Genomic DNA, 15,716 nt, shown 5'->3' on the forward strand with positions numbered 1-15,716 from the left:
GCCTGTGGTCCCAGCTACTTGGGAGGCAGAGGCAGAAGACTTGCTTGAGCCCAGGAGTTGGAAGTTGCTGTGAGCTGAGATGCCACACGGCACTCTACCCAGGGTGACAGCTTGAGGCTCTGTCTCAAAATAAAAAAAAAAAACAAAACACTAACTGAGCTTTATCTTTTTTCTATGCCACTGTAGCTTTCTTTCAGCTCATTTTAATGTCGATCTTCACGTTATGCCGTTTTCAGTATTCTTCCAGAAATCTTCCAGCAGTAGCCCTCTGTCTGATCTGAGGTCTTATCAGATCAGATAAGACTGAGTGTCACCTTCAGATTTAATGTCTTCACTGGTCCCACTGACCTCATTCTTAGTGTCACTTTCCTTCAGTTCAATGTTTGTGTCTTCACTCTGTTTTTCTCGACTATTGGACTTCACGCTACTTTTTTTTTTTTAATCATCAGATCCCCTTTTTTCTTTCTCCTTGGATTTTCTATCTTGTTCTTTGTCCCGACTTTTGCTCCTGTGTTTATATGACTTTCGATCCTGGCTTTTTGATCTTGTTCGATCTTGACTTGGAGATCTGTGCTTTCTCTGATCTGTCATAGCTTCTGCTTCTCCATCGATCTCTACTGCTTCGCCTTCTTTCTCTACTTCGTGACCTTTTGTGGTCTTGAGACCGACTACATCGTCGGTCTGAAGTTCGGCTTGAATGCCTACTTCGTGAACGACTTCTCTTTCTTCTTTCTCTGTCCCGAGCTCTTTCTTTTTCTCTTTTTCTCTTCCCTTCGTCTTTTTCTTTCTCTTTCTTCCCTTTCTGTCTCCTGCTCTTTTTCTCTCCCTTCTCTTTCTTCTCTTTTTTTAGATGTTCATCATGATCAGGTTCTTCGGTTCTTTTTCTTAACTTTTCTTTTAATTCTTCTATAGTAGCTTTAATCTTGGTATAGCCCATGTGTTGTTTTCCCATCAAATGGTCATATACCTGCGACTGGGCATCTCCTACTATCAAAAATGCTCCACACACTTCACAAACTTCCATCTATTTTTCTTGGGCAGCAGAACTTTCAGTTGTCGAGGTTGTGGACTTACGCAATTCTCCCTCTTCTTTTAACTGTTCAACTAATTTCATCATCCCCTGGGCCTCCTCTACCTTTCCTTCAGATCCTAATTCTTCAATCTGCTGCAGAAGCACATTAATTTGGTCTGTTAGAACCTGAATTTTTTCTTCATTTTTGCCTGTTGGGCCAGCTGCCCCAGAGGACTGCTGGTTTTGAGATAATGCCAAACGAGCATGGCCTCATCTGATTCTATGTTCTACTTCTGCAAGTAAGCTCTGTAAGTATTGCAAAAAATCTCTCTCATACCCAACTTCCTAAAATGAGAACTCTTTTCATACTGTTTTCGTAAGTTTTCATCATGAATTTTTTCACATGGGCCAAGATCAGAACGAGTATTTGTGAACAATTCCACAGGACAAAAACCACAGAGATAATATTTACAAACCCCCTCTCCTCGGATCAGGGTGGAATCTTCCCTTCTGGGCGTCCTCCTGGCTCCCTACGCCACTGGGACACACCAAGTCAACCTAATTTTCAAAGACCAGACACGACACATGTGCAGTAGGCCTAATTCTTTAAGTTGACCACCTTTGTATGTTGATCAGTTTGTTATAGTCCCCCTCAAATTACAGAGGTTCTGCTGTATTTACAAAATATTCTCTACGTGTTGGCCGCTTCTCTGTAAAATTTTGTAATGAAAATTTTGTAAATAAAGGTACATTTAGCTATAATTGCCCTTTTTTCCTATGTATGACAAATTCATGGGTGACCTTTGGGACACACTCTAGTTCAGCAGTTCTCAACCTATGGGTCACAACCCATAGGAACTGTATTAAAGAGTTGAGGCATTAGGAAGGTTGAGAACCACTGCTCTAGTTGAACCTAACTTTGATTTGCAGATAGAAATACCATAGGGTCTTATATTTGCCATTCACTTATTAACTTGAAAGAGAATGAAATCTGAATTTTGAGGAGTTTATGGGACCTGTTTTATTTATTAGTCTAAATAGATTATTTTTTAGTATTTTAGAAAATTTTCTCAGGGGTAATACTACTAGCACATTCAGTATTCTTATTATTGGTAATAATACACATCTTTTATAGTTCTTCTGTTTCTTCTGCAGCTATATGTCCTGCTCACACAATATTTTTAACATTCACCCTGATTTAGGTAATTTGAGTGAAGGATTAGAATTTTGGAGTGCCCATTGTAGTTTCTCTGATCTGAATCTATTTGTAATTTAGGAAATCCTCTGAATCCAATAACGTGTTGTATTTGCAATTGCTAACATCTGAAGGTAGTAGTCAAAGGCTGCCTGAACTGAATTCACAGTTGGGAAACTACAGATGATTTTGGACTCTCAATGATGTCTTCTTAGTACATGAAAACTTCTTTTTTTCTTTATGGTGTTTGTTTACCTTTAGAGTATAATGTAATGCACATCTTTTAAGTTTGCAATTTTATAAAACATGCTGTGATGTTTGCTGCTTTGTTTTTATATATTTTAATCTACTACTTTGATAACTTTATACATGAACTAACAAATGAGTTTCATCTTAATTATTTGAGAACTTATTTTCTTGTGTAACCCATAGTGAAATGAACTCTTTCTCTATATAAACTTCCCCAAATCATCATAGATTAAACATGAGGCTGAGTGAAATTAATTCATGTTAAACACCTTAAAGTATTTCTTCAAAATGTAAATCATGTTATATATTACTTCCGTTTGTTAATGTATCAACTCGTACATTTCACATATAAGATGTTTTATCTATATCTCTATGTCAGTTGAAGTTGAAATTCAATTTCTATATTTTAGATTTATAAATTCCTTGTTTGCAACTCTCCTGCCCCAAATTTTCCTATCAGTCCTTCAGTATTGTATATTTAATAGGTAGATTGGTTAGTAGGAGAAATGATTCTGTTTGTTACTGAAATGTTAAAGAAAGGTGGAACTGCATTTGCTCTCTTGCTCCAAACATTTATTCTCATTCTATTTTATTTATTTATTTATTTATTTAAGACAGTCTCACTCTGTCTGCCCTGGGTTGAATGCTGTAGTATCACAGCTCACAGCAAACTCAAACTCTTGGGCTTTAGGAATCCTCTTGCTTCAGCCCCCCCACTTTCTTGCTTCAGCCCCCTCCCCCACCAAGGAGCTGGGACTATAGGCTTAGGCTACTATGCTGGGCTAGTTTTTCTATTTTTAGTAGATGGAGTCTACTAAACTCAAACTTGTGAGTTCAAGCAATCCCCCACCCCCACCTTGGCCTCCCAGAGTGCTAGGATTACAAGTGGTCAAGGGATGTAATATTAACCAGAAGTTCTTAACAAAAAATTTACAGAGGGTTATGAGAAGTATAAAATTAATTTTCCTCCATTCCTCTAAGTTTCCCTTGTTTATGTTGTTTGGTTTTTCTTCTAGATGTATCTGATAAATTCTAGTTTTGTTTTATAATTTTTATTTTTATAATTTTGATCTCAGTTCCTTTATAATTACACTGTGAACTTTTTCATGTAACATATGTACGTATTTATTAATGCAGTATTTCCCCCATTTTAAGTATGGCAAAGCTGAGGTTTACCACAGAAAATCATGTTATTTTCTTAAACTCATAGTATGAATCATTGGCAGTGTTCTTAAATAATTAACAAGATGTTTAGCATTGTGATCAACAGTTGTATTCTGCATGCATATGTATATTATTTTTTACATATATTTATTGATTTAAATTTTAGGGATTTTCTATAGTTGAATTTAACAGTGTATCTTGTGAGACTTTGGAATTTACAGGCTCTATTTAAATATAGTCATCCTAGTTTTTTATAATTTATTATTAACTTGAGCTGTAGAAGTTAATGTATTACTTTATTACATTTTGCTTTAATCAGTGTTAATGAGTTAAAGAAGTATTAAGCATTGAAAAATGCTGGCTTTAGTTCCTCTGTGATTAATGTAGTTAGCATTTCCATTCTACTTAAATGTTGAAATTTGCTTGTTTATAATTAATAGTCATTTACAAAATTCTGAACCAACACTTTAGGTTAAATTAGAATCTCTGTTAACCATGAAGCTTAAGTGCTTAGTATAGGAGTTGGTTTTTTTTTTTTTTAGAAGTGTTTGTGCTTAATACATGAGACATAAATGAGAAAGGCTTGTTAAATAAGTTATTTAGTTTGGTTTTCCTTCTTTTTTTTTTTTTCATTTAGTAGTTAATTCTCATTTGTCTTTGGAAGAGCCATTTTAGTAATTATTTTCTTCACCTTAGAAATAGAGATGATAATAGAAAACAATGTTACTGAAGTAGAGACAAACATTGGAAAAACCTGAAAATAATGAAAAAAATGGTGACCCACAGTTAACATCTCAGAGTTTTTCTTTAAATTCTGTAGCGAAAGAATAGCAGATTCCATTCACAAGAGAGAAATTCATAATATGAGAGCAAAGTGTTGTACTTACTATTATTATGAATTAGATTATTTTTTCTCTTTAAGAGAAATTGGATTCTTCTTTCCTGTGTGTTATATCAATATAGGAGCAACAGATGGCAAATACAATAGAACCTCCATAGTTGACCACCTTCACATTGACCACCTCCTTAAGTTGACCTAATTTTTGTAGACCAGACATGCACCATGTGTCTATCTCATTGCAGTAGGCCTAGTCCTTATGTTGACTACTTCTGTATGACCAGTTTGTTATAGTCCCTTGGTGGTCAACTTACAGAGGTTCTACTGTGTTTTTATAGTAATTTATAGGGTAAACACTGTAAATTTGTGTCTAGAGTAGTCTGATTCTGTGTTTTACTAAGGAAAAAGGAAATGTTATTCAGTTATCACTTAGCAGTTTATTCACATTTAAATTAGCTGAAAATTACTGTGGTTTTGAACAGTTTGCTTTTGTAAAGGAGTTTTTTTTGTTCTTGTTTCTTTTTTCTTTAAAGATTAAAATGTGTTAATTTTTTAGGGTGAACTGGGCTGCTAGCTTATACCTGGTTTCTTTGGACATTAAAATTTTTACTTAATCAAATAGAGTTGTTGACCCATGTCTTCAAGGAAATAGAAAAAGCTTTTTCCATTTGACATACTTTTTTATTGTTATTAGTGTGATGTGAAACCATTTTGCAATTCCAGCAGAACCTCTACAATTGACCATCTCCCTACCATGACCACCTCCTTAAGTTGACCTAATTTTCATGGACTGGACATGCACCACATGTATGTATTAGTACAGTAGGCCTAGTTCATTATGTTGACCAATTTGTTACAGTCCCTTGGGCGGTCAGCTTACAGAGGTTCCTCTTTATTTCATTCCTCTGTCCTATCTGATTTGCATTTCAGAGGAAGCAGACTGTCCTTTATGTGAAGTGTCCCTTTCTAACAAAACCCAGTGCGTTGAGGGTGGGGATAAGCGAATCTATGTATTTAAAACCATAGAATATTTAGATTTCTTTTGTGTCACTGGGAAAGAATTAATGTGGTATTGCCACAGCTTAAATAGAAAGGATTTCCAGGGGGACGTGCTGGACCCAATTGAACCCCTGATGGACTTTGATTAGAATCAGGTTGTTGACATTTAGTGGTCATTACTTCTAGACATTATTACCCCTTAATGTTGAGAAGATTGAGAGCTAGCAATGGTAAAACCACTTCTGACTCTCACCAATTCCTTTCTTCAGAGAGGACTTTATTTGCCTCAGTATAGGTTATAAAAATAAATTACAAGACCACTATAATTATAAGACCATGCTGTTAAAATGAACTAAGAGGGATACTTAAGAATGATTACATGCTAAATTTATTAGAAGTATGAAAAAATTTTAGTGCATGAAGGAAATGGCATCAAAACTAGGGAAGTATTTTTCTTTTTCTTTTTTTTTTTTTTTTTGCCTTTTTTTGGCCGCGGCTGGGTTTGAACCTGCCATCTCCGGTGTATAGGACCAGTGCCTTACTCCTTTGAGCCACAGGTGCTGCCCGAGAGGAGTATTTTTTGTAGAGGATGAGGTGGCTAACTTTCCAGACTATACTTAAAGTTCTCTTCTGTTTGTAAACAGTAATTCTTCCTTGATTTAATAAACATAAGCACAATCCTATCAGTCACTTCATAAAACTGAATAGGATTCTTTAAGATTTTATGGTCTTTTTAGTGAAATACTTATCTCTGCTTTTTATTTAGCATCTGAAACTTTTTTTTTCCAGTCTTGATTTTGTTGTAATTATCAGCGACAGAGAGGACTTTTATAAATGCTGTTAATGATTTCTTTTTCTTCAGTGAAAGGTATACCTTAAAACGTCTTTTATATCACTGGGAAGTCTTTATTGTTTTACTGTAGATTTTAGCAAAGAGACCTGGACCTTATATATAAATAAAGTATTTCTCAAGTTTCTTTAATGAACTTTGAAAGTGACCTCTGGTGCTTATGGTGATTGCTTTATGAAGTTATCTATATATTCTGAAGAGCCCATAAGACATTTTTTAGTGTAGATAACATTGGGTCCAGCTGTTTAAAGATATACTAGAATTATAAATGCATTGTCTTTAGATAGCTTCAATGAAAATACAGAAAGCAATAAACCTGTGGGTAAATTTTGGCAAAAATTTTTGTATGTCTAAGTGGATTTTAGTTCTGGGATCCTAAGTTAAGCTTTGAAAGTAGAACTTTGAATTTCTGAGTATTTAAAAATTTTTTATTAGTATAGACAGCTCTTTATAATATTAATGAATTTGCTTTTGTGTATTATGTCTTGGTTTCCAAGATAGCTCCTAGAATTGATTTGCTGGCAGCACCCACAGGACTCTGGGTATACTTGTGCTCCTGGCTGTGACTTATTATAGCAGAAGGATACAAAGCAAAATCAGCAAAGGAAAAAGGCCTATGGGACAAAGTCTGAAGGAAACCAGAGACAAACTTCCAAGACTTCTCTCCCACTGAAGTCACACAGGAGATGCTTAATTCCTCCTGCATTAAATTGTAACAGTATGGGGAAATGTTCTTTAGAGACTCAGTGCCCAAGGTTTTTACTGGGGGCTGGTAATACAGGCATCCTTATCCTTATTTATGTACTGAAATTCCAGACTCTTTGAAGGAAAACGCATGTTTAGCCCAAACTATAGTATATTGTTTGTACAGTTTAGGCACAGTGAACCACTCTTATTAGTTCCAGGAATGGTGGCAACCCTCTCAAAACATATGCCCCCAGGTACCAGCTGAGGGCCAACTGTGCAGTCAGGCTTTTGTAAGTAAGGATAGCAGTCTCAGGCCTGCCATGTTAACTTTTTCCTGCACATCTGTGTTTACAGAGATCCAGAATAATTAAAACTGGTTGCTTGGCATTGTTAACTATGAATTTGAGTTTCATTTTTATTTACATGTTTGTTAAGGGAATGGTTGGGAATGACACTAAACTTAGATGTCAATTTAGAAAAGATTTAATTACCTTTAGGAATTACAGTGAGCTCTGTTTTGATTATTTTATTATTTTATTTTTTTGAGACAGAGCCTCAGGCTATCCCCTTGGGTACAGTACCGTGGCATCACAGCTCACAGCAACTTCCAACTCTTGGGCTCAAGCGAGTCTCCTGCCTCAGCCTCCCAGGTAGCTGGGATCACAGGCACCCGCCACAATGCCTGGCTGTTTTTTGGTTGCAGCCGTCATTGTTGTTTTGGCAGGCCCGGGGCTGGATTCGAACCTGCCACCTTAGGTGTATGTGGCTGGCGCCTTAGCCACTTGAGCCACAGGCGCCGAGCCACTGTTTTGATAATTTTAAATAAATTTGAAATTCTTCTTTCATTTTTTGGAGACAGGCTCTTACCCTGTTGCCTAGGCTGGAGTGCAGTGCCACCATCATAGTGCACTGCAGCAGCAAACTCCTGGGCTCAAGTGATTCTCCTGCCTCTGCCTCCCGAGTAGCTAGACTATAGGCACACACACCATGCCAGGCTGATTTTTAAAAAATCTTTTGTAGAGATGGGGGTCTTGCCATGTTGCCTAGGCTGGTCTTCGTATTCCTGGCCTCAAGAGATCCATCCTCCTCAGCTTCCCCAAGTACTGGGATTACAAGTGAGCCACTGTGCCTGGCTGAAATTCTTTTTTGAAAGGACTTGTGGAGGACTCTGTTTTAGATGTGGATAAAAAAATGGAAGCCAGATGTTATGCCAAGTCATAGTTAATGTTAAAATTCCAATAGTCTTTTCTCTGCAGGTGATATTTACAATGGCTTGTTTGATGGAAATAAGTGAATTGAAGCATTTGTATACTGGTTCTATGGAGAGTGAGAAGCTACTGCTTTACTAAAAAATTGCCATTTTTCTTAATGTGATAATAGAATTCACCTAAAATATTGAAGAATATTTTAACAGCCATTTTTCTTCCTAATATGCTTCTTGAGAAAGTATGGTTTGGTAACATAATAGCCATGTAAAGTTATATTACTCATGGAATGTTAAGTTTTCATAGATGCTGATATATGTTGGTGTAAAAAGTCATGTTGGCTTCTCTGGTATGGGAAATTAAGTTGAAAAATAATCAGTGTTTGCCAAATGGAAAAAAACTACTTAAAAAAACTACTTGAAAAATACTTCTGTATTATTATTTTCTAATAAGGTTTTTTTTAAAGAAAGGAAATAAAAGCATTCCAGTATTTCTTTTTGTTGTTTACGACCTTGTGAGTACAGTGAACTAATCATTTTAGTTCATTTAACCGGCCTGTTTGTTTATATTTTTATTCACCTGTTGGTAACATTTATTTTTTCATGTGATTTACAGTGTTAACAAAAGTTATGTTTTGCTACATTTGATTTAATTTGTTGATAAGACTGCTGCTGTATTTATAAGTTAAAAGGTTTATACATATAATGGAATAATTCCTAGGATCTAAGAATTTTGATTTAAAAATGGATTTTTTTTGAATATTTGACTGTAATCTTTGTAAATGCAGAGTCTATGTATGAATACCAAGTGCCTAGAATACTACTTGGAACATAGTAGGTACTCAGTCATTTACTTTTTAAGTGAATGATAAAAAAAAAGTGTTAGTATAGTTGTAATTTTAAAATTAAAAATTTTGAAAAGTTATACTGAAATAATTTATAATAGCCTTTTAAAAAGACTGTTAAATTCAAACTCTTTATGTCTGATTAACCAGCAGATCCTACCTGAGTCAAATCTCTGAGTTAATTTTAGAACATGTTAACGGTAAAGTTTCATTATAACATTGCTTCCTTTAATGTTTCCAATATTGAATGTAAAATCACTAAAAAGATGTAAGAAGGACCACTGTATGTGGAACATGCTCTATAAGCTAATGTGTTTTTAAGGACACAAGGGAACAAACGAGAGAATGTGCCTCCTAGGGAGCATGATGGTGACGTGACTGAACAATCAGACGTACGAGTTGCATCTGCTGGAAATAAAAGGTACAGTATGTAATATAGATTCTCCCTTTCAGTCATTACTCTGTGAAATAGCACCTACTTAAAAGTGGCTTACTGAAGAAGTGACAGGTATGGTATATTAGCAGCCTTCCTTATTAGAGAGAATTGAATTAAAGGGAAAAAATAGGGGGAGGAGGTGATGTTAAATGAAAATTTATAGTACTTTGCAGCATTCTTTTGAAGAACAAATTTTTGGTTATAAAGTATGCTAAGGTGTCCTGAGTAAGTCAAAAGGAGAAATAAATTAAGAAATAAAGTCCATAAATTGAATTTAGTGGACAAAAATTCAATGTATGATATCTTGGAGCCATGGCACTACCAGTTGACTAGAGACATTGAAAATGTTCCTGCAGTGTGAATTTTTCTTTAAAACTTGACTTTTGATTTTCAGCTTACCGAGTAGATAACTTTTATGCTTGCTTTCTAAGATTCGTACTCATGTATGTTTCTGTCATATTGAAAAGGAAGGCTATATGTGTTTATATTAATGTGTTTTATGTTAATGTTGTGTTTTATATTAATGTCTCTATAATTTTAATTATTTTGGTAGCTTGTGTCATACATAAGGATAAGTAGTTCCAAATATATGGTATATAATGAAGATATTATTGTCATATATCAAGAAAGGTGGCTGTTTTTGTCAGAGAAAGTAATATATAAGCATTACTTGCAATAAGAGAATTTGCTGTTTGGTTCTAATTAATTAATTTTCTTTGAGGGAGTTATCTTTTTTCTGTCTTCCAAGAAAGGAATTTTTTAGGGATGCTATTCTTCTTCAAGTGTGCGCAGAGGTCACGTTTTGTTTTACGTTTTTAGAATTTATTTATGCACACTTAATATTCATTTTCCTTCCTGGGGTAACTGTTTTTATGAAAAAGGATTTTACTTGAGAACCTAAATGGCCAGTGACACAGGGTTTTTTTTGTTTGTTTTTGTTTTGTTTTTTCTTTGAGACAGAGTCTCACTCTGTTACCCTGGGTATAGAGTGTCCTGGTGTCATAGCTCACAGCAACCTCCAATTCTTGGGCTCAAGTGTTTCTTTTGCCTCAGCCTCCCCAGTATTTGGGACTACAGGCACCTCCTACAATGTCTGGCTAGTTTTTCCATTTTTAATGAGAATGGGGTCTCACTGTTGCTCAGGCTGGTCTTTTAACTCCTGAGGTCAGGTGACCCACCTGCCTCAGCCTCCCAGAGTGCTAGAATTACAGGGTGTAATTCCCCAAGCCTTGCTAGAAAAGATTTTTTTTAGAACTGAATACAGTGGGGTCTTACTATTGGAAGAGAAAAATGCTATTATTTTTTACCTTGCTTAAAAAATAAGCAAATATTAATATTATGGTGTTCATAGTACTGACCAAAGGGCCAGTGACTGATCTCTACATTTACTATAAATTTTTTCTTTCTGAAAGTTATCTGGATTTTAATTCTTTGTCTCTTTTTTTTATAGCACTCAAGGCAATGCACCGTCTACATCTACTCATCAGGAGATCTGTAGTCCTTTTGCAGGGATGCTTTTTGGTGTGTATAAAATGTCCAATTGGTTAGACTTGTGCAGAGTGTTTTATAAAAGCTTTTTAGTGAGAACTCAGTTTATAATTGATATTACTTTTACTAATAGAGTGCTTTTTGCTGGGTAGTAAGGTAAACATTTAGTATGTATTATATATCTATGTATAATTATAAAGCTAAATAACTTATTTTGTAATGTGTTCTGTATAGATTATAAGTGAAATATTAGTTTCAGTAATAAGCTTTTAATTTCATATCTTATTAGCCCTTAGTTGGAGTGTGGCTATTTCTAATATTGTTTATTTATGTGATAATTCTTTTTATTCATTCTTTTTTCTTGTTTTTTCAACTAATACAAAACTGCCTTATATTTTAGTTCAGTTTCTCTGAACTAAACCTTTTGTTTCTTCATTCTATTCATGTAGTTTCTGAGAAGATATTTTTGCTCAAATTATAATAATGGTCATATTTTCTGTTTATTTTATCAGATGTTGAAGTTTTTGCTGGATGCACATATAAGCTTGTTGATTTGCTTGTCACAATTTAATTTTAGAGAGTGTCTTTCCTATTTGTGCCTTGTAGTAGAAAAGAGGTCTGTTCTTTATGTGAAAACTTATAAAAAAATTAATAGAAATTTGGTTTTAGCAAAGTATATGAAGAAATTGGATAACAGCTTAGTTCATTCAACCAAAAAGCAGTCAATAATTTATTTTTAGTCTTGGTTTAGAGACACCTAATCATACTGTATTCTTAGATCTTTGTTTCCTAAAATGGCTATTGTGAGAAAAATGTCATGCTATCTACAATTTCATCCTTGTATAATATCTGTAAGTGCACATTGACCAATTTAACTGCAGTAGCATGTAGGGAAGCAATATTCTTATGATGTATTTTGTTAAATGTGGTAAAAGTAGGAGAAATGACTTTCTGAGCTGAGAGCCCACTGATGATTAATTTTATCAATGAAAGTATTTTTTTTTTAATTGAGTGGTAACTATGTACATTAATGCATTTCTGGGGAACAGTGTGGTGTTTTCACATAGAATTTGAAACATTTCATCAAACTGGTTAACATAGCCTTCATGTCATTTACCTAGTTATTGTGCCCAAACGTTCATATTCTACTCTTAGAAAGGTTCACTTGTACCCTTGTAAGATAAACCACAGAAGTGAGCCCTCCAATCCCCCTCCCTCCACCTATCCCCCTTCCCTCTCCCTCCCCCCTCCCCATATTCTTAGGCTGTTATTAGGTTATAGCTTTCATATAAAAGGTATAAATTAATTTCATAATAGCAGTGTATACATTGGATACTTTTTCTTCCATTCTTGTGATACTTTGCTCAGAAGAACATTTTCCAGCTCCATCCATGTGAACATGAAGGACGTAAAGTCTCCATCTTTCTTTATGGCTGCATAGTATTCCATGGTGTACATATACCACAGTTTGTTGATCCATTCGTGGATCGATGGACAATCAATGAAAGTATTAACTCTATCCTGGCATTTTATAGATGAATCACATGAGTTTATTATTAATGCAATCTAGGAATTACGGATAAATATTTGGTGAGACAATAGATTCTAATGTTTGGAACAACCATTAAAATCATTTAGCCCAGTGACTTTTCTCATAGTTGTTATGTTTTATTCCCCCAAACTATGTGTGAATTTGTACATACATATAGGACACTGGTCAGAGGCAGCACATTCATCTGTAGTTGACTCTGTTATGCTACTCACAGTTTTTTTAAATTGTCATTGCAATTGACTGAAATTTGTCTTCTCATAATTTTGTTCCAGATGTCACATGGGGTGTTTTGTTTTATTAAAAAAAAATGATTGCTTATAATGACATATCAATGTATTGTAGGATTACGACAGAACCATGGGTTATTTAAAAGTATTTGTTTTTAATTTTTGGTGATTTTCCTTCTGCCTTTTCTTATTGACTGCTTGTTTGAGTAGCTTATAGTCCAGGAATATAATTTGTATAATTTCAGGTTTGTTAAATTTCTTTAATACATTTTTTAATGGCTCAGAATATAGTCTCTATTGGTGAGTGTTTAGTATGTACTTAAAAGAATATACTTAGTACTATTGTTGAGTATAAGTAGTTTATGATTGATAAGTATGTTCGTGTCTTGTATATCCTTCATGATTTTTATCTATTTCTATTAATTGTATAGAGAGAAGTGTTGAATTCTCTATCTTATCCTTAATGTGGGATAAGAGTGCCAGAGGGATTTTCTCAGTGTTCTTGTTTTACTTCTTTTTTTTGCAGTTTTTTGGTGGGGCCAGGTTTGAACCCGCTATCTCTGATATATGGGCCCGGTGCCCTATTCCTTGAGCCACAGGCGCCACCCTTGCATTACTTCTTTGTAGAGATGGGATTTTGCTTTGTTGCCCAGGCTGGTCTCAAACTTCTGGCCTCAAGGGATTTGCATTGGTCCCCAAAGGTGTGAGCTACTTTACCAGTTTTTAGTAAGACCTACATGCTCTTGACAGAGAGGACTCTTCTTTCCACACTACTTCCCCTGTCTCAGTAATAGATTTATTACTTGGTACAAGGCTGGTCCTGCACATTTGGGTCTCAGGAATGGATTTTGCTCAATCTCCCTTATCCAGAGGGATTACCAAACTCTCCTTTAAGTCTGTGGAGGACTTTGCACCAGATTTTTCTGCCCTTCCTCTAACAGTCGCAAGGCTTTGCTGTGTATGAGTGCAGGATGATAGGTCTAAGCTGGATGTCTATCTCTGAACCGGTATTGCATCTTTTGCTTTATATAAGAGGAATCTGCAGAGTTTTTTGCGTCTCTGTGTTAAGAGTCTTCTTCAGATCTTATGTATTTCCCCCGTTTCATTTTTCTTGTGAGTATCTGGGAATTGCATTCAGGTAGAAACTCTTGTGGGTCAGGAGTCTGAGAATGGCTTACTGAGCAGATTTTCTGTTCAGAATTTTAACAGGCTATAATCAAGATGTCAGCTGGATTGAGTTTATTGTCTGTAGGCTTGATTAGGGAAAAATCTGCTTCCAAGCTCATTCATATTGTTGGAAGAATTCATTTCCTTGTAGGGCCCTTGCCCACTAGATGCCCAGTTATGTGGCTGAGGGCCCATCCTTACTGGATGCCCAGTGGAGAACTGCCCATGGTGTCTAGAGGTTGTCCACTGTTCCCTGCCATGGGATCTTGTCACCAGGGCTGCTCACTTTATGCCAGCATGGATACTTTCTCAATTATAGGAGTGGCCAAGTCCCTCTTCAAAGGGCTTTCACTTGATTATATGAAGTTCACCCAAGATACTTTCCCTTTGATTTCTTAACTATTTATTGATTTAATACTTCGATTTTATCTGCATTTTTTTTTTACCATTCCATATTTTTGGTATAAAAGCAAACCATAGATTCCACCTGCACTCAAAGGAGTCTACATTAGGGGTCAGAGAACATAATTTTGCCTACCATGGTTACATTTCTCTGTTGCTAAGGACCAGTTTGATCTGTTTGAGTCCTGTTTTAAGCTTGGCTGAGGACACCTAGAGTACATTTGTTCCAGGATTTAGTCTTACTACTACTTTGCTCCACAACTTTCAGCCATTTTAGCCTTCCTGAATTTTGATCTTTATTTTTACTTGGTTTCCTGGCTCTGTTTGAGTTCTCCTTACCTGTAATGGTAATTTGATCTAAAAATTGTGTTTGGGCAGAAACTGGAGTGTGGAGTGATGATAGGGCTTATTTCCTTTATTTTCCTTCTTTCAGGTATTGTCCTATTCTGGTTATTGTTCAGTGCCTAGAAAACAGTTATTTCTTATATTTTGTCTACTTGGCTGGTTATTTACAGTGAGAGGTTAAGTCTTGTGCTTATTATTCTGTCATGGTCAGAAGCAGAATGGAAATGTTTCTTTTCATTATAAAACGTTGTTATTAACCTTAATGTAATTTGTGTTACACCCATGAGAACATCGCTATTCCTGATGTCTGTGCCTAGACAGTCTGAGATGCTGTGTACCCACTGACTGTTGGGAGACGAATTATGAAGACAGTGGAGTAATTACTGTATAGGTTGCTTTTTTATATCCTGTGATTGTGTAGTGGTCTAGATCGTGCATAACTAGATTAAGAGGTTATTTTGTTGCATTAGCATATGTAGTAATAATCTTTTCTGCACCCCAAATTTTTGATCAATTGTATTTTCATGTAAGGAATACTAGAGTGAGTGGTTTGTATTTATTTATGTAGAATTGACATAGCCATGAAATATTTTTCAGCAGGGTGCCAGTGTGCTTAGTGTTGTTTTGAGGACAGTTAATCTTTGATATAAGTGTGCTGGATAGGTGTAAGTATGCTGGGAAAAGGAGGTTGGAGAGACTAGTTAGGAAGTAATTGTTGCAATCCAGGTGAAATGTAGAAAGGACTTACCCAAGGTTAATGGCCATAAGGATATACAGGAGGGGATCTCATGTAAATGAATAAGAGGGGATGAGCAATCAGAATTACAGTGTGGCTTTGGGGCTCTATAATTAGGCCATTAATAGAAAATGAAAAGAAGAATTGGTTGTGAGGTGCTTATTTCAGATAGGTATGTTAAATTTAAGGGACTCAACAGAAGATAATAGTGATTTATCCAGATTATTGGAAAATGGGATTGGGGATAAGAATTTTTTATTTAAGATTTTTGACTAAAGATAGAGGCTTGGAAATGATTAATATCTCTTATGTTTGGCACA

The 15,716-nt window shown here is 35.3% G+C and overlaps 1 protein-coding gene and 1 pseudogene across 2 annotated transcripts in view; one reads left to right on the top strand and one right to left on the bottom strand.

The window, feature by feature from the left end:
* The window catches only part of CSPP1 (centrosome and spindle pole associated protein 1), a 130,241-nt gene that overhangs the window by 24,497 nt on the left and 90,028 nt on the right, over window positions 1-15,716 (top strand). Inside the window, exons 7-8 of one of the 2 annotated variants that reach the window (XM_023517544.1) lie at window positions 9,366-9,464; window positions 10,930-11,000. In XM_023517544.1, coding sequence (XP_023373312.1) covers window positions 9,366-9,464; window positions 10,930-11,000 — 170 coding nt within the window. The remainder of the gene's footprint in view (window positions 1-9,365; window positions 9,465-10,929; window positions 11,001-15,716) is intronic. The other variant, XM_023517545.1, reaches the window with a different exon arrangement.
* On the bottom strand, window positions 289-5,168 carry LOC111727582 (annotated as a pseudogene).

The sequence above is a fragment of the Otolemur garnettii genome, unplaced genomic scaffold (assembly GCF_000181295.1).
Source record: "Otolemur garnettii isolate 467f Iridium unplaced genomic scaffold, OtoGar3 scaffold00113, whole genome shotgun sequence".
NCBI classification, from domain to species: domain Eukaryota; kingdom Metazoa; phylum Chordata; class Mammalia; order Primates; family Galagidae; genus Otolemur; species Otolemur garnettii.